This window comes from Genypterus blacodes, unplaced genomic scaffold, assembly GCF_046128005.1.
Source record: "Genypterus blacodes isolate CSIRO-AG114 ecotype Tasmania unplaced genomic scaffold, CSIRO-AGI_Gbla_v1 ptg000072l_1, whole genome shotgun sequence".
Lineage (NCBI taxonomy): Eukaryota > Metazoa > Chordata > Actinopteri > Ophidiiformes > Ophidiidae > Genypterus > Genypterus blacodes.
Window position 1 is genome coordinate 1,129,970 of NW_027466882.1, and position 26,009 is coordinate 1,155,978.

The 26,009-nt window shown below is 42.0% G+C and overlaps 2 protein-coding genes across 5 annotated transcripts in view; one reads left to right on the forward strand and one right to left on the reverse strand.

The window, feature by feature from the left end:
* The first annotated feature begins 293 nt into the window (after positions 1 to 293).
* Positions 294 to 7,466, forward strand: nr1d2b (nuclear receptor subfamily 1, group D, member 2b). The gene is made up of 8 exons (XM_076157222.1): positions 294 to 737; positions 2,620 to 2,847; positions 3,332 to 3,420; positions 3,776 to 3,920; positions 4,180 to 4,853; positions 5,021 to 5,206; positions 5,575 to 5,785; positions 5,906 to 7,466. Exons 1-8 carry the CDS (start codon positions 719 to 721, stop codon positions 6,100 to 6,102), a joined length of 1,749 nt encoding a protein of 582 aa, XP_076013337.1. The 5' UTR covers positions 294 to 718; the 3' UTR covers positions 6,103 to 7,466.
* Positions 7,467 to 9,155: 1,689 nt separating this feature from the next.
* Positions 9,156 to 26,009, reverse strand: part of thrb (thyroid hormone receptor beta) — an 83,808-nt gene continuing 66,954 nt past the window's right edge. For 2 of the 4 annotated variants that reach the window (XM_076157226.1, XM_076157227.1), the window contains exons 5-11: positions 21,620 to 21,720; positions 21,383 to 21,530; positions 20,859 to 21,064; positions 19,884 to 19,910; positions 19,257 to 19,403; positions 18,161 to 18,419; positions 9,156 to 15,977 (exon numbers count right to left, since the gene is read on the reverse strand). In XM_076157226.1, the coding sequence (XP_076013341.1) occupies positions 15,736 to 15,977; positions 18,161 to 18,419; positions 19,257 to 19,403; positions 19,884 to 19,910; positions 20,859 to 21,064; positions 21,383 to 21,530; positions 21,620 to 21,720 (1,130 nt within the window). In that variant the 3' untranslated portion in view covers positions 9,156 to 15,735. Of the gene's footprint in view, positions 15,978 to 18,160; positions 18,420 to 19,256; positions 19,404 to 19,883; positions 19,971 to 20,858; positions 21,065 to 21,382; positions 21,531 to 21,619; positions 21,721 to 22,916; positions 24,097 to 26,009 lie in introns of those variants that run through there. The other 2 variants (XM_076157228.1, XM_076157229.1) reach the window with 2 other exon arrangements.

Here is a 26,009-nt window from a genome sequence, read left to right on the forward strand (position 1 = left end):
AGATTAGATGTTTAGGTGTGTCTGCACAGTAGTTTATGGCCTGATGTGCCTTGGCCTGCACCTTCCTTTACAGCAAATGAAATCGCATTTCCATTGAGAGGCGAGTAAACGCTCTAGTTACACTGTGATCGCCGCATTCTTTAGTTAGTTGACCGGGGCTCGGACTTGTTGCCAGTTGTCTTTGTTCATTGTCACTAGTGAAAGTATGTCAGTGGGTTACATTGACACCAATGCGGACTGCAGGAGGAGGAGCCGATGAAGTGGGTCACATGGTCGCACACAAGGCAGCAGCAGCAGCAGGCAGCCGGGCGAACAGTCAGTGCACGAACGAGCGAGTCTTCCGCATCCCTCCTCTCAACGGAGTACGGTTCAGATTAACTTCAGCACCATTTTCACTCTTCGGCAGACTTCGAATTCAACACATTCGAGAACAAACTACCCGCCTGGCGCTGTCGAGGCTCCGACTCGTGTCAGAAACTTAGATAGTGTGTTTTCCGCTAAAAGAAAGAAAGCCCGTCTTTTTTTCCGCGTCTGTCAGAAATTACACCTGACTCGCTTACATTTATCTCAAGCGCGGAGCTTCAACGTTAATGTTTTAGCGCTGAATCCTTTCCCAACCAGGGGCAATCAGCGACTTTTCAGTTGCTGAACACGACAACAGAAACACGGATTCACTGAGGTAGCAGAGGGGGAGGAAAGCCCTTACAGTCACCAGGACATGAAGCCGACCAAAGCCGGTAAGAGTGCTTTAAAATGGGTTTACAATATGAATGGCGTGCTGCAGCCGGTGCTCAGTTCAATTATGTACTGGTGCGTTCTAGCTATTGTTGAGGACAGGTTGGTATATATTGTATTTATTATTCAAACTAGATGCAGCGCTTAAATATACTAAAGAATAATTATTGTAGTGGTATATTGCTTTTTAACTGGGTTAGGAGAGTCAGACGGGTTGTTATTACCAAACTAATTGGCTCCGTCAGTGCTGCAGTCGCGTCTCCTCACATGGACCGGTCAGCTTAGCCATGTGCGCCTGTGTTTACGCTGCTCTTGCGTCGCCGCTGATTGGCCGAGAGGCAGTGTGACGTAAGCATTGCATAATTTCTTCCAGCAATGGCGTGTGGGGTCTCGCCGCGGATACACGTGAGGCGTCTCGCAGTAGTTCGCGGTGACCCAGTTTGCCGGGAAAGAACATGCTTTTACTCCACGTGGGGGCGTGTTGAAAAAAAACAGAATTATGGTGATGCGTTCAGGGCGTGTGGTATATTTCATAACTACTGCAACCTTTGGCAACTAGACCGTTCGTCTTATGTAAACGAGTGTGAAATGATTTTCACTGAAAGATACTCGATGTGAATTCATTGGGAAAATAATTACATTTTATATATTTATATATAATATATTGTCTTGTGGAAAATGATTCTGCTTTTTCTACTGTAGTTAATCATATATAAAGCTGTCTTTACATTTGCCGTCTTTTGAAATGCTATGTCATGACTTGTAGTTCGATACAACTAATAGGATCTGCCATACTGGTGAATTCAACGTAAATTGTACATTTCCCGGGCAACATGAATGCAACAGCTCGTCTGGATAAGATAAGATTTTTGTTTTGTTTTTGATTATTCTGTCAGTGTTGCTTTAAAGTAGAACAATTTGGGGTACAGGCGTGTGAATAAATCTTCACATTCAACATTACGTTAATTACAGTGCTATTGTGTATAATTTGCGAAAATGTGTATGTTACCATACAGCTTTGTTTCAATGTAGTAAATACAGTGTCTACTGGTTTGAATCGAAATATATTGGTTGTTGCATTGTACACGAAGATGCATAATTGTGACCTATTTCAGAATATGATTTGGGACTAGAGCCATTGTTGTAAATAGTTGCAGGGATGGGCCAGTCTGCCTACTAAACACCCTTTGAAGCTGCCGTTATGTAATGGCTGTTACCTAACACTGTAGAATGGCTGGGGGAGAAACGAGGTCAGCCTATGGTGAGGAGGAAGAAAAACCCAACTAGGCAGCAGCCGGCTTCTATTGGCTGAGGAGGCTGATGGCGTTTTTTTTTCTCCTGATGTACCACGTTTATGATGTCACTGAGTTTGTTGGTTCCACTGCAAATCTGGACCTGCTGGTGATTAGCACATCTGTAGAATAACACAGCTGGTGTGTTTTAACTTCCAGCTGCTATCCGTTAGGAATAAACAGGGACAAGACACAAGTGACTTTTCAAAGAACACAAATAGAGACATTTTTTTATTTGATATGACGCAATTACAGTCAACAAGGCAATCGTTCATCCAATGAATCATTCAATCTATCATTTGGAGAGCTACAATAAATGATTCATCACATCAGCACTTAATACCTTGTAATATGTAATATTATTGTAATGTGTTCTTTTTACTTGAGTGATGACCTTTTTCCCTTTGCCATTCATATTTTAAATATTCTTCATTGTTGGTTATTTCTTCTGAGTTGTTGATATGAGTCGTAAATCAAAGCTTGAATAGTTTTGTATTCTCTGGCACTTCCAGAATAGTGATCTTTAGCACAAAGCATGTTGATGAACCGTCCTGACCCGTTGTCCTTCTCTCTCTCTGATATTGTGCACCAGGGGGCGTAATAGCCTACATAAGCTCATCCAGCTCTGCCTCCAGCCCGGAGTCCTGCCACAGCGACTCCTCCAATGGCAGCTATCAGTCGTCCTCTCCGCCACACGGCTCGTCATCCAGCCGCCGCCGCTCGGTCCAGGTGGCCAACCCCACACTCTCCGCAGGGGGCCAGAGTGTGTCCGGACCGCAGAAAACCGGACGCTCCTCCTCTGCAAAATGTGGCATAACAAGTAAGATGGCCGTTGTATGCTCATGCCTTATTCTCAACTGGGTCAGATAAGGTCATTGCAGCAGTGTAATTGTGTAACTGCACAGTAGAGAGCGTTAATAATGACATTTAAACACACCGGATATCACGTGTTCTTACAAGTGTGTGATTCACCATGTTACATAACATGTTCAGTTTGCAGTGTCATAGTAGTTCTAAGGTTTGCTTTACTTATTATAAAGAAAAATTTAATTGGCCAGTAATTATAGAAACTAATAGACTAGAAGATGTGAAACAAATGGTAATGGGTTAGAACTTAAAGAAAATGTGAACAATTTACAATGAATTGAACAATGGATTGTCATTGGTCAATAGTGCTTGACTTGTTTCTTATTGAATTTAACCAATAACAGCAATGAGAATGAGCTTTGAAAGGTCTATAGGCCTGAAGATGAAGATGCTCCATTTGAGTGAATTAACAAATGCCCTCAACAAATTCCTCCCAGAGATCAACGGTCTGGTGCTGTTATGTAAGGTGTGCGGGGACGTTGCCTCTGGTTTCCACTATGGTGTCCATGCCTGCGAGGGCTGTAAGGTGAGTGTCTCTCTGACCAACCATGCGGCTGTGGACACGGTTGCATGTTAGCTTTGCTCCGAGGCAGTACCAAGCGGCATGTTGGGAAAGTGGGTCAGCACTGCTGTAACCATCTGCACTGCTGCAACTACAAACTCCATGAAACTAGCTCAGCCTCCCTGTATTTATATTAGCTGCCCCTTATACGTCATGTTGCTGTGTGGCCTAGTTAGCTGTGGGGAGCAGTGACATACAGGCCGCACTACCGCAACCTGTCTCTCTCTCTCTCACTCTCTACACATTCCTCATGTTTAGTTTTGTATTCAATCTGCTCTGCATTCATTCCAATTAATTTTGGGCTTTTTCCGATACACAGGGCTTCTTCCGGAGGAGCATCCAGCAGAACATCCAGTACAAGAAGTGCCTTAAGAACGAGAGCTGCCCCATCATGAGGATCAACAGGAACAGGTGCCAGCAGTGTCGCTTCAAGAAATGCCTGCTGGTGGGCATGTCCAGAGACTGTGAGTGTCCACTGCACCTTACTACACACCACAGTGATGAGCTTTACAGGCAGACTCATTATGCACCTCTCAATTACTCTTCCTCAAAGCTGGAATAAACCCATGCTTGCCTGGCTTGTACATGTTAATGAACAGAGAAGCTTTAAAGCCCTAAATATATTGGCATTAATCACAATGGTTATTATTACACTCACTTATCGTGCATTCACTTTTGGTAAGAAGTTAAAGGTTAATCCTGCTTAAACATTTCTCTCCTCAGCTGTGCGCTTTGGCCGAATCCCCAAGCGTGAGAAGCAGCGCATGCTGCAGGAGATGCAGAGCGCCATGAACAACATGATGTCCAACAGCCAACTGCACAGCCAGCTGCACAGCACCCAGCCGCTGCCTGGGGTCAAGCCTCTGATGGTCGCCTCCACAGAGCGCAGCTTTGACCCCGCCCCCTCCTGCTCTCCATCCTCCTCAACCTGCTCCAGCCAATCAGACTCCAGCTCTGACGCCACCGTGGCCATGGATACCAGCCCCAGCTCCGCCTCCACCAGTGCGTCTGACAGCGGGGAGGAGGAGCTGAACGGCTCTGTGACTAGGGCTCGTCAGGAGACCTTCATCTTCATCCAGAACCAGAGCGGCCTGATGGCAGAGGCCCCTCACCCCTCAGGTCTCCAGAACAGCAGCTCTGCCAACAATAACCATAACATAGAGAGGCAGGATGTCTGGAATCACCACAACAACCTAGTCTCCATGACAGCCCAGGACCCCCCCACCAGCCTGGGACCTCAGTTTCAGCAGGACACCTGTCCTTACAGAGGGATGAAGAGCACCGCCAGCAGCAAGTGCCCAGCCTATGCACACTCTGCTCTCAAAGCTCAGTCCACTGAGGCTCTAACCAAAGGAGCCCACAGTGGGTCAATGTGGAGAGGCAGCAGGATGCATCTGGTGAGTGCTGATAGGCCAGAGCTGAATGACCTGAACAGATAAACTGTCAATTTCAAGGTTAAACACAAGTTCACCTACAGTTCTGTGTAAGCGGGAAAACCATGTGTCAATAAATGAGCTTTCTCTCTCTAAACAGACCCTTTATGTTCTTCTCTCCTCACCCTCAGGTTTGTCCCATGAACATGTCTCCTTACGTGGACCCGCAGAAGTCGGGTCACGAGGTGTGGGAGGAGTTCTCCCACAGCTTCACGCCTGCTGTCAGGGAGGTGGTGGAGTTTGCCAAGAAGATCCCGGGCTTCAGAGACCTGAGCCAGCACGACCAGGTCAGCCTGCTGAAGGCCGGCACGTTTGAGGTGAGTGACACCAGGCTGCAGCTTCAGAGAACCACTTGGCTCACACACACACCATCAACCTGACTTGTAAATAATGAAATGGTTTATAAGAAATGACTCTTGATCTGGTGCTTTATGGGTCAATGGGTTGGGACGTCCTCATATTGCACCACCAATGCTTCACTGAGTTGGTTTAATTATTAGGTAGTGAGGTCGTTCAAGACAAAACAGATCAAACATAGTGTAGACAAAAAACATGTCTGTCTGAGGTTTAGATTGTGATGTGTACACTTCCCCCGTTCTCCATCTTCAGCCTATACTCCCGTCCAGCATCATGGCCAGTGTTACAGAGTGGCCCAGACTGACTGAGCTCTGGTTGTGTTTGGCAGGTATTGGTGGTTCGCTTCGCCACTCTGTTTGACATGAAGGATCGCACTGTGACCTTTCTGGGCGGGAAGAAGTACGGCGTGGACACCCTGAGGGCCATGGGGGCCGGAGACCTCCTCAACTCCATGTTCGACTTCAGCGAGAAGCTCATCAACCTGGGCCTCAGCGAGGAAGAGATGAGCCTCTTCACTGCGGTGGTCCTCGTCTCTGCAGGTTGGTTACTTTGTCGTTTAGAAGGTTAAAAAAAGAAATATTAAAATGGTAAAATAGCACATATGTCACTGGTCCTGTCGTCTGTTGGCTTATGGATATCTGTCGCCCGTCCTTCTCCAGATCGCTCTGGACTCGAGAACGTGAACTCGGTGGAGGCTCTGCAGGAGACGCTGATCCGTGCACTGCGGACCCTCATCACCAAGAATCATCCCAACGAGTCGGCCGTCTTCACCAAGCTGCTGCTGAAGCTCCCCGACCTGCGCTCCCTCAACAACATGCACTCTGAGCAGCTACTGGCCTTCAAGGTCCATTCCTGAAAATTTCCAGCATGACTCCTACCCCCACCCCAGTGCAGCTGGACTAGGGCGTGAACCTGAACCACTGACTCACACCGGCCCTTCCACGCCACTCATCATCTGGGCTTCTTTGGTTCTGGCCGCTCACAAAGCCAAACTCACGCCCAAACTGGCTGTTATTAAGAGGGGGGGGGAACTTCTGACATGTTTCTGTACTGTAAGGCTGAACTGCCTCTGTGATGGTAACTCATACATACAGGCACACACATAGATGTGTACGTTTCTCGTGTTTGTGTGTAGCATCTGTTTGCAACTGTACAAACATTAGAAGCAGCTTTTTTGTAAAGTGTAGACTGGAATATTTGCATTCATAGTGCAATATGTGACTGCTTTTGATTTGAGCTGTATTGTGAGGAGTGAAGAGACTTGTGTGTAGTTTTAGGCTGTGGTGACACATTGATTTAGAATAGCTGCAGTGCTCATGAGCAGGGGTTTGTTGTAAACAGACCTCTGATGATGAATGACTGAAGAGGGAAAACAGTTACTCCTCTCTAAAAACAAAACCACGGCGATGACAATGAGTGGAATGTGGACGTAAAGCTGCTACCAGTCCACACTTTCTCTTTTGTGTTTTTTGGTTACAAGAGATTTCCCCATGGAAGTCACGCGACGGTCTGATACATCAGGAGTGAACTTGGAAAGTAGACGGAGGCGATCTGTTGTTTGTCGTGCGGCGGTGTACGTGCTATGCTGTGTTGTGTGCGTCAGTTGCGGGTCATTATTTGGGCATTTGTAACAAATCAGATGTGTGTCGCTGTCCCTCTCTTACTTGCATTAGCTGTTGATGAATCGGGTAAAAATGTAATTTTACCCATGGATCTGTGGAAAAGGTGAAAAACATCAATGAAATGTCTTGACTTTGTCCTGTTCCACACTTGATTTAGCTGTCAGGCACTGGACGGCAGAGAACGCTGCAGAGACGACGACCGCGCGTCGTCTCGTCGTCACTAGCGACTCCTACTTGCTTGAATAAACTTTGATCTATTTTACAAACTGTACAGAAATAAGAGTTGAGTTGAGTGAATAAGCAAAGGACTGTCTACAAACATATGATTGTAATATCACAAGTGACTGTATTGTGAAGAATAAGACGGCTGAGTTGCTGGTGTTTGATGACGCCATCGTTTGTTTCATCTGTTCCATGTCAGTTTGATTCAGAATGTCTTTGCCTTTAATATGAATAACCTGAGCTCGTCATTTGGTAACATTGCTGACACGTGGTTCTGTTCTCCTCTGTGAAAGGATATGGACATACATATATACATATATATATACTGAAGCTGTATAGATGAATATATATAAATAAAATTAATTTTTGGAATGCAGTCTGCTTGTCGGTGCTTCTTTGAATCAAGCAGAGTGAAGCTCAGAATGTCCAATCTGACACGATGACTTCACTCGGATATGACGTCATGCTTTCCTCAGTGGTTTTGAGGACATTCTGTCCTTTTGAGGAGAGGGCAGGTCCATGTTTGTGTTCAGCTCTGATCTCCTGTGATACTGGTGACATCAGTTTCACCATTTCTCAAGGAAGGTAATTGTATCTTTGCCCTCTACCTCCTCTGACAACCACACACACACACACACACACACACCTACACTGCTGTCAGTGCTTCCGCATTTGTAACTGAAACCAAATGAAAAAGAAAATTGACCATTGGTTGAAGGTCATGTAATCTATACCCACGCTGAAAGCACAGATAAACTGACTGAACACTGAATCTTCCACACATTGTCCAAAACATCAGATATGAGTTTTAATATGATTTATTCAGACTGTGCAGGAAGCCATAGGCTGACAGAAGCAGGCTGTGTAGGCTGTGTAGACTTTGACAATAATGATGGTGTTATAATTACCTCACGTGGTTCAGTGTCGGTTGACTCACTCCCTATAAGAGGGCTTGGGTAGCCATGGTAACAGCAGCGTCATCTACTACAAAAGTGGATGTTGTGGTTTTGACGTTTTTTCTTATATTGGTATTATTATTACATGTAGATTATTTATATCATTTCTATGAAGCTTTTTCGACAAAAAGGTGCAATTGAGATTAAAGTCAAAGTTCAGAGGAAACACAAATGTTGTACCTGAACAAATCTAACAAATTCTCAATTCAGTGCAGTCAAAAACAATTAAAATGCAAAAATGAAAGGCGGAAAAATTGAAATGCCACAAAAGAAAGCACAAAACAATATTCTCTCAAAACCATCTTTATTTTCAAAAGCCAATTCACATTAGCTCGCAAACATCCACCATCATCAAAATAATTATCTTTTTAAGTGCAACTTTCCTCCGGCTCCACGCTCACACCACTTTACTACCAAAGTGGATTCCAGGCAACATTCTGGCAACAATGCTGAGTGCAAGACAGCAACATATTTGGAACAAAACTTTCTCTTTTGTTTGTTTTTTTTCTACCACATATTAACACTGCATCTCACTGCCTTTGTCTCGGTTTTCCAGTACTGAACACGAACAAGAAGACGAACACACAAGGAGAGAAATCTGTGCTGACGTGGGTGATTTCTCTGACAAAAGGTTTATTTTGACAAGGACGATATCCTTAAATATGTTTTCATTAGGGCTGGCCCCTACTGGGTGAGTGTTCCTAAGACTCCTTATGTTGGTACTCGAGCACAAAACATTTGGAGATTCTTTTTTTTTCTGGTGTTCAAAGTATCTTGACTTAAAATGGGCCTATAAGTATGCAGAAGTCATAAATATTGTCTAAGTTACTGCCACACATCCACATTGTCCGTGTGGCTGCACTTTGTACAGACGGATGATCGTGTGACACACTGTGACTTGTATTTTTGAGACGACTCTTATTTGAGGGTGTGCCTATCATCACAACTGCTGAAAGTATCATAAAACCTTTTTGTTCAATGGTTTCAAGTGTTTATTGGTATTTATTTTACTACTTGGTTTGTACAATAAACATGTTTGGAATGTTTGGAAATAATTTCTAAGCACATGATCACATATGTAGGTCATTTTTGCCATAGTGGTGTAGGACAACATTAGCGATGTAAAGCTGCCACTAGCTGGACATATTGTCTTTATATGAACACTTTTGCTGGTCAAATATTTATATACTATTTATACTTGCTACTACTGCCTGCTTCTTGGGGGCCAGCCCTAGTTTTCATGTGTAGCTGTGTAGCTTGCTAAGCTAATAACTGATTTTGTTTATCACTGAACTAATGCTGCACTGAATTAAGTGTTTATGATTCATGTCTTGCTCATACTTCTTTTGTGGACACTTGTGAATGTATCTGACAGCAAGATACTGCAATTATTTTAATGCTTTGCAACAATATCACGTTTTTATTCTGCTAACATTTGTAAAAAAAAAAAAAATCTGCAGTCTGAAAATATACATCCTTTTTCCTTTATACCGTAAAATAGCTTTTCTATGGTGCAACTTTTGTTAATGTTTGTAACTGAGTAACCTTAACAGTAACAAACTCCGGGGAGAGACGACGTGACACTTTGTCAGGAACAGTAAACATTTCTCAACCAGCAGTCAGCATTGGCTTTGTTTACATGCAAACACCTGTTAATGGCCAACATACTTTATAGCCTTTAATTCCCATTCATTCAGAATTCCTCAAAAAGTTCATATCATAGACCTGAAAAAGTGACAATCTGATTTATAATATTACTGCAGCTTTGTATTTCCATAGACATTGTACAAAATTAGATTTTTCTTCAGATTTTGTTTAGTATTCAGTAAATTGTATTAAATGTTAAATTCTGTGTTTGTTTAGTTTTAAAAAACGACGACCTGGTCCAGTCTAAACTGACACAACCTGTTTGCGCTCATTTAGATTATAAAAATGATAAAACGCAGATGGGTTCTGTCAGTTAAAATGAGACTCAGGCCTCATTTACACTTTGCATCAAAATGTGATGATGTGTGCTGAAAACATCGACCTGCCTCATCCTAACACGTTCACCTGTTAATAAGTTATTTTGAATCCATTAGTTATTTAAGAAAATAGACAGATGGATCATCCAAAGGTGGAAACATGAACCAAGTCTTGGCACTCGAGTCACAAGTCTGACAAGATATCTGCATCATACAGAGTCACTGGATTTGGGAAGGTTTCAAGTCTTGAGTCAAAAGTCCAAGTCCAAGTGAAGTCAGGAGTCGGTGGCATTAAAGAGTCAAGAGAAGGCATCGACAGTTTGACTACTCTGATCATGAGGGATATAGTTATTTACTTCTGCCGTCTTATTTGGTTTAAAGAAAACCGAATGAAGTCAAAAACTAAAAAAAACAGAAAATAGCTGCTAACACGTCGTAATGGTATACTGCCTTGATTTCTGTTTGCACATTTACTTTAATGCAGAGTCATTGCAGATCACAGAGAATGCAGTGTGTAATCTAGCTCCAGTATTCACTATCAGTTCATAGAAATGACCTGACTGATTGTTTCCATGTACTGCAGATGGCATCAGTGTATTTTTTCCAGTGTCAAACAAGCTGCACCAGTCAAACGGGTTCCACCAGCCTATTTCTAGTGCCATCAGTCAAGAATGTCAAAGTGAGACATGCATCTCATCCGTCAGAGCAGTGAAGAGCAGCTCCTGTAGTCGACTGCACTGATCTCTCCGTCTCTCATCTACAAACCAAACTAATCAATTCACTGTAATGATTTTGTCCACAGTTCCCATATGTACTGTATGTGCACTACATAAGGAGGCAGTTTTAATGAACCAGCGTGAGCCCCAGACTAAATCTACAATCCTCCTTCCACATGAAAACACATTCCAAAGTTCAGCCAAAGTGATTGAGTCTGAGTCCAGAGAAAACAAATACACCATGATTGGATGTCTGAGGAACAACACTGAACTGAGCACGTAGGAGGATGGAGCATGGATTTAAAGACAGGAAATAAAAAAAGAACAGAAAATAAACCAAATAACCTAAATAGAATTCTGTTGACCAGACAATCAGAGGGCCACTGTTGAAAAAAATAACAATTTTAGTAGTAATATTAATAATCAGTCATAATATTTGAATTGTGTATCTTTGAGCACTCTGTTGGTCTGTGCGTCAAAATGAACGCTCTGTTGAATTTGGACTTTAGTGTTAGCTTCTTAAATAGACATACATACTTACTATGCTCATCAGTATTAGGACTTTAAAACCATTGTGAAAGAATCTGTGTATATTCTGAAGAAAGAACTGGGACTTGAATTATCAGTACATTGCAACTTTATTCTGGAAAGATTAAAATTGTTTCTCAGATTATCACTTAATCCTCCAAATATTTCAACTCTTTCCTGTTTTTATTTTTTCCAACAGAAGCCCTCATACGTCCATCTCCTAAATCTGCAGAAAATGTATGAACATATGGTGTAACATACAAACAGAAAGGATCAATTTGGTGTGATTGTTACCATGGAAACAGCGCTGATAGTTATATCTCGCAAGCGTTGCACTGGTTTAAACCCGTCAAAGATCTTTCTGGAACACTCCCTGAATTATACTACCAAGTCAGTTTCACTTTTGGCACCAAGTGTGACTGATAACGACTCTGTGCTGCTTCTACTTGGCACAAACTCAAGTTGCACCGAACTGTACAAAGCATTAAACGCGTTACACCCTGAGTGTTTTCACACACACGGTATGTAGAGTATTAAATAGATGTTGTGCCGATAAATCACCATACTCTGATGCAGGCACGTTACTAACCTCAGCCTTTATTACAAAGCTGCCAATCAAACATGATGATTAAAATGGTGAACATAAAAATCGCTGTGTCGCATTGCCAGACAACTTTGATACACATTTGTGTTGATACAGGAATGTCTTTGCATTGATGTAGTGATCCACAATTTAACCAATATCTAACAACATCTATCACACTCTTTAGCCTTTAGTTGGTTTTGCTGAAGGAGGGATTCAGTTAGATTCGCTTGAGTTTCATAACAGAATAATGCCACGATATTTGAATAAACTCAGAAAGATGAGATGGACTCCGTGTGTTTGAGCTGCCAGAGCAGAGCTGAGCTGCTGACTTCAAGACCTAAAAGGATGCGGGAAGTTGTCGGGAAGAACACGCAACAACAATGGACGTTGATGTTGTTTGTTAATGCTTCTGGCTTTGCTTTACTTTTGTTTTGTCTCTGACTTTTCATTGGACCTCCTTCAAGGACAAAAAAATTTTAAATGTTCACATTCCGGATCCGTAATGGTCAACTCTAGTCAGATCCCTTTTTTTCGTCTCAATCGTTTATAATAAACCTCTGTTGTACATGGATATGAACACAACAATGTCTACATTCAATAAAAAAAAAACAAAAAAAACATGTAGTCATGAACAACAAAAAAACACAAGATGGACCCCAGCTGAGTCATTTCTCAGGTCACACTGCTGGGTTGGATGGAAGCGTCTCCATATAAGGTACTGTATATCTAAGGTCCCAATCTCCTCATCACTCCACTGACTGACACTGAATGATGACCAAAGTGGCCAAAATCTGATATAAAGAAATAAAATCTCATTTGGTTTGTTCACACTGATCATCAGAACGAAATCTCATCCGAGTCACATTCAGGGACAAAGAATATTCCGGGTCTCCATCCTCTGCAGACCACTTCAGCCCTTACATATGTAATTTGTCTCTTGTGCTCTTCTCTCCTGACCTGATCAATGGTTCCTTGGTGCTCGAGCTCCTAGAGGCCCAAATAGAGCCCTTTAGTTTTGCCTCAGATCCAGGTTCATGTCTCTCTAAATCTGCTTAAATGCTCATAAGACTTAGATTAGTGCAGTTTGCATTGCATTTCATTTCATGGCATACCAGGTGTGTCACGTAAATCTATGTTAGTTTGATTGATTATTGTATTAAATTGCTGTACCCACTCATAGTCCAATTTATTCAGGGTGATCCTAAAAATGTCAGTTGGTTCATCACCGCCCTCACATGTGATTTTGTGTCCGTGTAGATAGCACAGAGGTAAGATGACTACTGGGAACGACTTTGGAGCCTTTTCTTCTATTCTATGAACTAGTGTATCCGTGGCAACAGGCTGAGTCAGAGGCTATCAAAGGTTTTATGTAAACAGTTTAACATGAATGAGCGCTCAACCAGACGGCAGATGATAGGTGTGCATGTAAACATAGCCAATGTCCCTTTTTTTGAATAAACCAGGGCTGATCTGAGGCCCGACGCCTCCTCTTCCTCCACCTCTCTCCCTCTGATTGTCTGTGCATTTAGTTTTTTGAGTCTGTACAGGTTGTGAGGTGTGTGTGTGAGGTTCCGGGTCATTCAAACACTGCAGCAAGTCTATTGCTTTGATAAAAGGCATCACTTCACAGAAAAGGGAAAAAAAACAAAAACACAAGCTGCTTTGAGGAGTAGTGTGAAGCTCGATAAAGCGAGATATACAAAGCAAATGTCTGCCATGTCCTCAACGACAACACCGTATAGAAGATCTCAGAACGACGACGACAACGTCAAAACTGGGGGGGGCTAAAACACGAAAAAGGAACGAGCGCTACGTTTTCACAATCTCACCAGCGTTCTCAGTGTACCGTGCTGATGATGAATCATAATCGGGTCAGTCAGGATCCCACCAGATAAGTCACAGTGGGATGGCGTCTGACCCGTGTTCTCCAAGCACATGCTTATGTAGTATGTGTATGTACTGTGGGGGTGGGTGCGTGCGTGTGTGTGTGTTAGTGTATATGTATTGTATGCCATCATCAGAGGGTGGTGGGGGAGTTATGCATGCAGAATTTTCTTCATTTCTGCATTGAATGAGCAATAAAGGTCAACCATTTCCCCGACCCACCATAGCACCATGATGTCACTGTCAGAACAGCCTCCCAGTGCGGGGAGTCATAATACATGAAGATGTGGGAAAAAGTTAGAAGCTCTAAGCAGAAGCTGCTAATGGTGATTAAAGCACAGTCATGATTAGAGCATAACCGTGTGAGCAGCATGCGCTAACCTGGATGACCAGTCAAGTTTTCATTTCGCTATGTACGCTCAGCTAGAAATCAAAAGGAGGGCATTGGTACTTGGGTTTGGCACAGCATGTGGCATCGTTACAGAGAAAAGGAGATACTGAATGATTGTCTTGTCCTGACATCAGTGTTGTGTGTGTGCTTTAGTTTGTCCTGATCAGTCTCTGGCGTGATGACACCGCTGCGTTCCACAATGACGTCTGGGATTATATTCAGGTAGTTAAGAATTTACAATATTTGAGAGTCACAGTCCAGTTTGAATAGAAAACGAAGCCACAACAGTCAAGATGACCACGATGGATTAAGACCACGGCAGAAAGTTCCTGCTGCTGCTCCTGCATGATGTCACCGTGATGTTTATCTGTACTGCGATTAAGGCAAAGATGTGGAGAGACCCACATTAAATACACGACTCCTCGCTCTGCAGTTTACAACAGGAAGTGCACCCGGTGAGGAGATGCGCATGCAGAATGCTTAGAAGCTGATTATAAGATGACGCAGCGTTTCCATGCATCTACATGCAAACAATGTAGGTCTACACAAACCAACATCAACTTTCAACACTTTCAATTTAATTATGGTGAAAAGAAACTTGAAATTAGACTCAAAGTGTTGACATGCATATAAATATAAATATAATTCGGTAATTCATTATTTTCTTTACTGAATTTTCCCGTTGAGTCATTGAACCTGTGATTGGAACAGAATCATGAAGTGAATTTTGAATGTCGCTATGTTTTAAGATTACAAACATGCCTATGTCGTGCAGCGTTTAGAGGTTTGCAGCTCATTCTGCCGTGAAGATATGACATCAAATGACATCTCAGAACACTTGATGTTAAAAAGTCCTGAGTATCTGTGGTGTTTTTCATAGTTGCAGGTAAGAAATCCAGATGTTTGTCGAGGTCTGTGGAACGCAGCCTGTGATGTCCTAAAACGGTTGGTCGTGTCTGTTGCCAGAGTGAGTGTGCATGTGAGTGTGTCTCAGTGATTGTTCATGTTTAACGGGTCAGGTCACAGTATGACGGTGAGGTACTCCACTAAACAGCTCTGACTGAATACATGACAGTTATGTTTACCCAACTGGTGGGTTCAATAAAGTTGCACGGGGGAGGAGAGGGGGGGAATGGGTCGCTTACATGTCACGTGTTGCGTGTAACTGTCAAGATCAGCAGCCGTTTTGAATTCCGACAAAAAGGGGAAGGAAACAACATTTGCATGGTTTCTAATGACTGAGTACGTGTCGATAAAACCACTATTACGCCAACTGTACAATCATCAACACAAAAAAAAATAAACTAGAGTAAAATCCGAGGTGAGAGGTTATATCCACAACAATGACAAACAAGAACAAAATGCTATTCACATGTACCCGCACAGTACGGAATGGTTTCATCCAAAACTAGAGCATCTCCTAAACTATGGAATGAAGTGACACTCTGTAGTGCTAATAGAAAGTTCATAGTGACGGGCCTTCTGCTGGTTCCACCCCTGAGACCACCAGGGTGCCCAGATGCTGACATGTACACACACCCACGCACGCACGCACGCACAAACATACACACGCACGCACTCAAGCATGCACACACGCTCATAGACGCAAATATCCATTGGTCAGTCCTCGAAGACCTCCAGGAAGAGAGGAGGGAACAGCTCAGTGGGACACTCCACTTTCATGTGGAGGAATCGGCTGGCGTGGCAGGCGCCGATCATCCGCAGGTCCGTCACCTTCATCAGCAGCTTGGGCCAGAAGTGTGCCACCTTGTGTTTGCGGTAGTTGATGTAATGTTCAAAGGCCAGGAGGAATTCCTCTTGGCAGCGCTCGATCCGCTCCACACTGCTCAGGCCCGGTCGGTCTGAGGAGGAAGATGATAGTGGTGATACGGGATAATGGGTTAGGGTACTTTTTTGGGCGTCTGCTTTGACTGATGTCTGCCTGGGAAATAAAAATGGTTTAGAAATGGAGCTCCTCAGGCATGTGGGCTGGTTATCTCAGTGTCTTATATCACATGTACAACACAACAGAATGATCAGGATTTTGATTTAGACAAAGCTTCTTATGATCCATACAATGATTACTGACCTTGGCACTTATTTAACCCAAACAACTATTCACTCAATCTGTGCAGGAGACATTACAGCTATACTGTAAGGACATTATTACCTATAGCGATGCCTTAATGCAGGATAAGTGATCATATTGATTTGTGAAAGCTGGATTCTTCCCTGGTCCATATAAATATTCTTACTGTAGACTTAGTTGGCCATCATAACAGACAGTCCTGACTCATGCGATGACATCAGCACTTCTCCACTTTATCTGTCATATGGTGATAATAGAGAAAATAATACTGCACAGATCCAAAATACAACAGCTGGTTTAACAATTTCCCATCTGTAGTTCCAAACCATTGTAGGGAAAAGTACCAGTAATGAACCACATGAGGGCGTCAGGTTGTTTTTAAACAGGAGTTTCTCACTGTGCAAATTGATTTCCATACCAGCTGGCATGAAATGGAGTCCAATGTTTTCAGGTTTGTAAGAGCTTATTAAGTTTTGAACGGTAACCTAATTGTTGATTATTTTAAGAAATGTGATACCAATATAATTCCTTTATCTGTGGATATGCTCGAGTCTCTGGAGAGAATTCTGCTGGAGAAACCTGGTTGGATAATTTACCCCTCCCAAGTTGATAAATGTTCAAACAGGAGCGATGGGAAGAGGTCTATGTTGGTGGGAGCGGTGATTGGACCATGTTGGCAGGAAATAAGAGGGAATATTTCTGGAGACGAAATTGATTGTACCTTCTCAACAATATATTTGGGGAATCTTGTTCTTCATTTATTACTATGGGATTGGCAGCCAGCAAGACGGCCATAACACGAAAGTGGCTGCAAAATGAACCTCCAACAACCACTGAATGGACAAAAATCGTGAATGATATCCAAACGATGGAAAGTCTAACCGTTGCTTTAAACATATGAACTGACAAATGCACGAAATACTGTTAAGAATGGATTGTGTTTGTAGCCTAGAAATGCATAATCTGATGAGGTAGCTACAGCGGATGACGTAACCCTGGCCTCCAGTGCCACCGTAAGGAATCTGGAAGTAATCTTTGATCAGGATAAGTCTAAATTTCAAGGACCGACTATTTTCCCCTATGTAACTTTAACAGAAAAACAAGGCACATTTCGCCTCACAATAGTGCAGAAGGACTAGTCCACGCATTCATTACCTTCAGGCTGGATTATTGTAATTCATTATTATCAGGCTGCCGTAAAGACTCTAAAGACTCTGTAAAGACTCTCCAGCTGGTCCAGAATGCAGCTGCACGTGTGTTGAGAAAAACTAGGAGAAGAGATCATATTACTCCCATTTTAGCTTTGCTGCACTGGCTTCCTTTAGAATAGAATTTCAAATCCTCCTGCTCACTTTAAAAGCTCTTAATGGTCAGGCTCTATCTTACCTTAAAGAGCTCATAGTACCATATTACCCACCTAGAACACTGCGCTCCTAGAATGCAGGCTTACTTGTGGTTCCTAATATGTCCAAAAGTAGAATGACAGTTATCAGGCTCCTCTCTTGTGGAACCATCTTCCAGATTTGGTCCTTGGGGCAGATACCCTCTCTACGTTCAAGAGTAGGCTTAGCTTTTAATGATTTTTCACTTTTCAGGAGGTCATGCTTTTGCCCAAACACACTGGATTGCTTGTTTGTTAGCATTTAGAAACTTGGTGGGACATGGCCCAGGAAAAGATGCTGGAATTGTTTTTAACTGATCTGCTTACATTTAAGATCGGGTATTTTCTTTCACATTTTTGTATTTCTTCATAAATAAAACACCAATCTGAATTATAAAGGATATTTAACCCATAATAGAGTTCTTAGGAACCACTGCATCCAATGACATATTTATCAAGGAATTCCTACTCTTATTATATTGTTTGTACTGCATAGTTTGTATGTATAAATGGGTCTATATTATGTCCCATAGTCTCCTCAGGAGTGTACGTGAGTCTGGGCAGTTGGTTCTTACCGGATGAAAGTAGGATGACTGCCTGTAACAGAGCCACCTCAGAATCATCCAAGTTGAAGGAGGACAGCGACATGCCGAGGTCAAAGATGGCGTCCGAGACTACGCCCAGGCCTCCGTTTTTAAGCTGCCCTCGGGTGACTGCCATCTCCCCATTGAGCGTGAGGGTCTCGCTCTCTGGATCATAGCGAACCGCGGCTCGCAACGACATGATCTCCATGCAGCAGCCTTTCAACAGGATGATCTGGTCTTCACAAGGCAGCTGGGTGCAAGGACACAATAACAATTGGTATATAATATGCACATCCGTTATAGAGCTCTCAATAGAGCTCTTCAATTTAAGGAAGGAAGTGGAGTGGGAGGAATCAGAAACAATTTAAAACCCGTCTACACAACATGCTTGTTTTGTCTTGTTATTCAGAATGAATATTCAAATATTCAGCCATCAAAACTGATTTATTCATAACCAGTAATAAAGCAGAGCTGCAGCAGTTTACATGTGACACAAATGAACTACATGTGTTGTAAATATGATTACCTGTTTCAAACATAGACACCTTGTATAGTTCAACGTTTTCTATTGCACAAACAGCCTTTTTGATAATAAACTCAGAATAAACACTGCAATCAAGAATAATAGTAGTCCTTCAAATAACATCTCTCAAAAATAAGTCCTAAGCTCACAGTTTTTCAAGTGCTGCTAAAACACTGATTTCCCTGACAATGTCTTTTTCTTTTATTTACCATTAACTGAGGCTGTTGCATGATATTTACAACTTTACCACAAGGAAGAATTATTGCAGCAGAGCATTTTCAATCAAAATTCTATTGACTATTTTGAGAATGTCCCAATTTTTCTTAATATCTGCCTTTGTGTTTGTCACTTTACTCTTCAAGCATTGCTGCATTGTCTGGTATCAGTACTTCGGTACTGAAATAGAGGAAGATACTTGGGATCCAGTGTTCAAACAGAGTCAAACAGCACGGTACAGTGAATATACCTGTGACTACTGTCATCAGAGCCTAGGCAACAATGTTAATATGGCCTTTAGAACTTTGAGGTGACTCAGTCATCTTAACAACAAGGTTAACAACTTACCTCACAGAACATGGGCAGCTTTTTGGCAAAGTCCACCACTCGGGTTATGGCAGGGGTGATAATTTTTGTAAACTGACTGAAGGCTTCAATATCCACTTTGTTTCCTTCAGGTGCATTTACCACGGAAGCTTGACCAATTTCCTCACCCTGAAATAACAAGGAAGGACACTTGTCAATAGAAGTATTAATCATTTAACCTTGTAATAGTGAGAAACTGACAAATAAGACTTAAATGTGAAGTGGTTAAAACTTTTAGAGTTCTGGGGTAATTCATACAGACACAACCGACACACACCATAACTGAAACTCATTGATAAAGCTCTCATAGTGTTAAAGTGGGACTCCACAAAATGAATTTGTCAAGTTCTTCTTAGTTCTGTCTAATGTTTGGAGGCAGCGGCAAGTGATGTTGCTTGACTGCAAATCTCCTTGGATCCAATCAATTCAATGCTTCATTCGAATAGGTGCTACTGTGAATGTGATGTGAATAAGTGTCTTTATAGTAAAGGAAGAGCTCAATCTAATCCAGTGGTGTTGTGAGTTAAGCTGCACACTTCAAACAACATTAGAAAAGCAAGCTGGCACAATTTCAAAGGCTGTTTATACATTTTATCAACTGTATCTTACCTTAGTTTCCTTCACCCCTGCTGCACTCTGGTCAGAAGTATAGAATAAATTACATGTTATTTCATTAAGAAGCATAGTTTCCTCGACCTGTTGGATAATCAACAGGAATCGTGAAGTTTCAATGAAGAATCCGTATCAAGTCGGCTAAAAAGAAGACAAGTTAAATCTGAGGACAGACGAAAGAGGGACAGACACAGGTGAGCACAAGAGATCAGAAGGTGGGTTTCTATGGTGACACTCACACTCGGGACATCAAAGGTCCTCAGAGTCAGGATTGTTCTCATTACTGAAGATTATTATCAAACTTGAAGAGATATTCTGAGAATTTTGCAGCAATTTCGACACTTCTACATAACAGAAGTCTCAGTATAAATCTCGCGAGAACAGCAGCAGTCACTGGTTGATTTACAAGCGGCAGACCAATGAATTTAGCAGGAAACACAGGAAATATTCTTCTATATTCCTGTAAAGTAACCAGGAGGTGAGTCTATTGTAGTGTTCTGTGTGATCGCATCATAGAAACCCAACATAAATCAACAGTTGAGACAGATTGTTCAAGAGCAGTCAGACTCAGAGAAGGAAACCAGTTAAAAGTACTGAAAAATGAAAGAGAGTAAAGTGAAAGGGTTCAAAAAGAGCTTGAGGTTATAAGTGTTGGCTATTAAGACAAATTGCTTAGAAAGAGAAAAAGCACGAGATGTTTCATTATAAATTAGCGTTGTAGCGTTGAGCAACACACTTTGTCCTTCGTCCAGCTAATTCTCCCCATTCTACAAGGAGATACAAAAAAACAAATGGACATATTAACACAGAGAACACTGGTACAGTAGCTGTGGTGGAGGGGAAGGACACCGGGTGGGGTATGATGTGATATGGGTGTGTGGGGCAGGAGGGGGGGGGATCAGGTTGGATAAGACACGTTGATCAATACAATGAAGTGCAGTTATGAGGAGGGAGAGGAGGAGGATTTCTCACCAGGAATTTCCGTTTCTGCTTCCAGTGGTTGCCCTGGGCATTGGTAGCCATATGGGCATCAGTCACCATGCGGATGAGGTCCCACTCCTCCTGGGTCGGCTCCAGTCGGTCCCAAACTGTCTTCTGTCGTTCCTCCTTCTGACGGCGCTTCCGGTTGTCTTCGATTAACTTCCGCTTGGCCAGCCGCTTGCTATCATCCAACACCACTAGGGGGAAAGACCATGATAGTGGACTGATGAGTGAGGAGGAGGAGAAGGAGGAAGAGGCTGGATTCCCTGTAAATTCTAAACGTCAAAAGTCAAAATGTGCTAGACTCAGGGGGAAAAACAACTGAATTCGACCCTAAACCGAATGTCCTCAGTTTGCTGTAATATGAATGATTAAAGCTTACCAATCAAATGTCAATGCCAAAATTAAAAGGGACATTCGCAGTTTATGTAGTAAAAATGCCACACAAGTAAACACTGATTGATTGACAGTTAAATTGATCACTACTAATGACAGGGGCCCGGAGGAAATCTCACAGTCGGTTGCCATTCCAACAGCGATGCACTTCTTGAAGCGACATTCCTGGCACTGGTTTCTGGTCACTTTGTCGATGATGCATTTCGCATCAAATTTACAAGCATAGGTTGGGTTGAGATTCTTCTGGATTGTCCTTCTGAAGAAACCCTACAAAGCAGACAGTCACATGATCAGCCATATGCTTCCCCACTCCCCCAATGGCTGCAAGAGATGATTTGGAGTGATGCGGGTGTTACCTTGCAGCCCTCACAGGTAATACAGCGATAGTGATAGCCTGTAGCTTTGTCCCCGCACACTACACAGAGCTCATCCTTGTCCAGGTAACTTGGTATGTACCCTAGGGACGAGATGAAAAAGGTTTAGGCTGCATTTCATTCAAGATATATCATTGTTTTAGAAGATTGATGCCTTTTTATAACTGCTGCGTTTCATAAACTGGGATAAGCTAGACATAACTAGGTAAATGTATATTTTCATGCAAGAAGATTTAAACAAAATATTAGTCGACTTAAGTAACTTATGCCAGATTCATGCTTGTTATTTCTGCATACACACAAGCATCGGTGCTTACTAAGCCTGACTTTACCTCACTAATTACCTTACTAATCGCAAAGTCAACAAGTCACTGGTGTCAAAGACAATGTTTGACAGAGCAGTTGAGTTGGCGCCATATTTGGCTTCAGCTCAGCAAGATCAATGCTTTGAGCTCTGAGAGACTCCGGGATTGCATGTTTAAAAAAAGCAATCAATACTGTATGGGGTTTGGGAAGACGGCCATCACTGAGCCTGCATCATCCTTCTGTTGTCTGTATACTGCCTCCATCAATCAATATGCCCCCCCCGCCCCCCAAGTTACATTAGCATCGGATACAGCAAGTCCTCACAACCATGACACCTTCAGTCTAGTATTGTTTTTAATATCAATGATCGATCCACCAGCATTCAATATATTTGCTAATTAAATTACAAACGTTTGTGGCAGTGTCAACTAAAATGATTGAGTGTGTAATGCAACTCACAGCTCAAGAATTCCCTGCTCGTCTCATTGCCATACAGCCAGCACGCCCTTCATCTTCTATAATTAATATTTTACTCATCACTCATTGTCATATTTTTGACTTGACTCAAGTGTGTTGCTGCCAGTTAGCTCTAGTGAGTCTAACAAAACCAGTGCTCACAACAAGCAAAGGGAGTTACAAAACATAGCAACCGTCACTCTGGTCAGATAAGATAATAATAGATAATATATGTGTATATACATTTCCAGGGAATAACAATACCTCAGTTGTTCTTACTTCTCAGGTTCCAGCCTAACTTGTCAAGACTGCAACCATTATACAAATTCCTGACTTTTCCCCAGACGTGGGATATTTTGTAATTTTCCAAAAGCTTTCCAGGCCCAGAGAGCACAGTTTCAAAATTTTTCCCAGGTTTTTCATGTTGGCAGAACCATGAAAACACTGACATTTTACAGATACCTCAATTGAATGCAACCATTTCCACCAAGAAGCCACACTGATTGCGCAGACATACCTTTCTTGCGTCTCCCCTGCATCCACTGCAGATGTGAGAACTCCGGTTTGCCGTCAGAAAAATAGTCAGACTGTGGTTGGAAATGACTAAGAGGGACCTCCATGCTGTAACAGTCATTTTTGAAAACAGGAGGACCACCGTCATAGAAGCAGGCATAGTGCATACAGGGCGGATGGTGCAGTGGCTGGGGCTCACAGTGTCCAAACCCTGGCCCTTCACTTGGATACATACAATACTCTCCACCTTCCTGCACCATACAGTCTCCAAGCTCACAGTGAGGCATCTTGTACGTTTCTTGCATGCAGCAGTTCATGATGGCGAGCAACAGCAAAGTTCAAAACTTCTAACAAAACTCCTTCTGCAGACATGTGCCGCTGCAACTTCACACTAAGAGGAATGGCACGAAGTCACAATAATAGCTTCCAAAGACAAAGTCAAGTTCACAGAGCTTCACCTAATGCAGACAAATGAATCTCTCTTATCTACCAAGTCCACAAACCACAGACTGTAAGGGAGCAACTTATAGTCTGTCCCCCGCCCCAATTGGGATGTAGAGCTTTATGACGATGCAGAACTCTAATCTTACACTCCACAAATCCTAGAGGTGCCGCGGTTAGTGGTCATGCCACAGATTAGGATCTTGTGTGATTCACCTACAGTCCAGTAAAAACAATACAATTCACTTCCGTCCAAACAAACGAAGAACCAAAGTGCTGAACCATTTTGATTTTCTTATCATTTCAGTATTTTACCTTCTATCCTTCAATCCTAATTAGTGACCTCAATTAGGTCACTTCCAATTAAACCTGTCAACTGACCACTGGATGTTTGGAGAGAGATGATTTAAGTCCACACACAACTGCGCAGTGTTTCCCCTTCAAAAGTGTACCAATTGCCAAAAATCCAAAAAAGCAATGTAATATAATGGAACCAACTGACAGCAGCCTGTTACAGATAATCAAACAGCTCTCACTCAGAGGAGTAAATGACCAGAGTGAATAAATTACTGAATTAGATGGGCACTCATACCTCCAGCATACAAAGCTTATAAGAGACGACAGTTTTTAAAATGTCCTTGGATCTGGAACAAATTGGGATAAATGTTTCTGATTTGAGCAATTAGGCAAATTACTCAAACCCAAATAACAAATAATTGTAGTAAATGCCAGAAGAGACAAGGAAAAAAACGCTTCAATCTTTCAAAACTGAATTTTTATTTTTGATGAAAAAAAATATGAAATAATGACCCGATTACTTGTACACATTACTTGTAACTAATTGATTAAACAAAATGTTATTTTATTCAACATTATTTAATTGGTCTATGGTGATATATCCACAACATACTAAACTAAAGACTAATGCACAGTGCACCTGGTCAATATGTTGTTATTGCCGTGCACACAGTAAGACATTGCGTGATTTGTTTGAGGTAATATCACTGTGATCCATATTGATTTGCTTCCCGTTCAATACAAAGGGATCAGCCTTATTGCTGGGAGGGCCTCTATTATCTAATACATTCTTTATATTCCAACATAACCACTTACATTCACTTTGTTAAAATTAAATGTAATCAAATGACTTAATTTTTTATTATTCCATGACATTACTTTCGCTTTTTACTAGTTTTTTCATTTCTATTTGAGTAATCTGAAATTCAGTTGCGAATTTTATAACAAGACAAAACGTGATTTTAGCGTTTAAAATAACCAACATGAGTGATGTGAACACAATGATATGATGTGGAGCTTGAAAGGGTGACTGCTACATGTAAGAAAGAAAACAGGGAGGACGCAGCACATCACAAAGACTAAAATGATGATGATGATCCCTCACTAGGACAGAAACATCCACATATGTATTATCTACAAGTATTAAGTTAGGCAGGCAGCTGGACTATATTTGGTCCAGCTACCTTTGGCTTAGTACTTGCTGATGTTCCTGGATGACTGATGGTCGTCACGTGAGCTAGACGTGCAAATATACGAACACATGGCAGGTTCTGAGCAAAGACGCATGCAGTTTGGGCTGTAAAATCCCTGCTGCTTATACTTAAGTGAACACTGAATCAGGCTTGTTGTCACGCTTATTCTTTTTTTCCCCCACAAACACAAGATCAGTCGTTTCACTGTCCAGTTTGGTGCATATATGCTGTCAGAGTGGAGAGCTTTGGTATTTGTTGTGTTCAAGATGGTGGTTAAACAATGTCCCTCGGGATAAAGTAATACAATTGTATGTGTATCCTATGGTTGACTGTGCATGATAGCTGAAATTCAGCCCGAATCATATATTGATCAGGTGTCAGTGTAAAGCCTGCTAAGAGGATGTTGTTTCAGTCGCATAAAATGGTTTGGACATATTTTCAACCACCATCTCTGTAAGGTAAAGCCAGAGGAAGATCATGGCCACTGAAACCACTGCATGATGATTTTGCATAAATCTTTAGAATCATCTGGTATCAATGTAATGATAGCAAAAGTCAGGGTTTATTTTAGCAAATAGTGCTGAAACAGGACTTTGGTGGATGCATGAGCTCAGAGGAAAGACAATCTTCAATAAAAAGCATAGCTTTTAGCTTTAAAAGGTTAACAAGTCACAGTGACACCTTCATGGCCTGTCATTTGAGGAGCTGAGCTCTAAATGGAAGAGAATCCATCATTGTCATTTTTCAAATGGTATCATCACAAGAAAAAGAAGGGTTCAAACTACTGAGCCTATATGTGCTGATCAGCAGTTAGAGGAGCACTTCCCAAATATCTAACAACGATCATGAGAAAGTTTTGGATGAATATAAAACCATGTAGCTCAGGGATCAGGAGCAGCTTCTACAGTCTGGCTGTATAGAGATGCAGTGGGTAAAGTTATCAAGTGTAAGATCCATGAGGACTGACAAGATGGCAATCATGTTACTAAACACAAAATGATCGATGTTATTGAAGTGGTGAGTTTGGATAAATGGATCATCATTCCTCAACAGTTCCAAAGAGGCTGAAGTGAACCAAATCTGTTTTTTCAGTTCTAGTTTGACTCGTAAGATTGTATTCATCCTCAAAACGTTCCATGACAAATTCCTGTCACAAATCATTTAGT

What these genes read in the sequence shown, in the direction of transcription:
- nr1d2b (XM_076157222.1), top strand. An exon ending in TGCAAAATGTGGCATAACAA is followed by an intron (nt 2,848 to 3,331) that starts GTAAGATGGCCG and finishes AATTCCTCCCAG; the next exon opens with AGATCAACGGTCTGGTGCTG. An exon ending in ATGCCTGCGAGGGCTGTAAG is followed by an intron (nt 3,421 to 3,775) that starts GTGAGTGTCTCT and finishes TCCGATACACAG; the next exon opens with GGCTTCTTCCGGAGGAGCAT.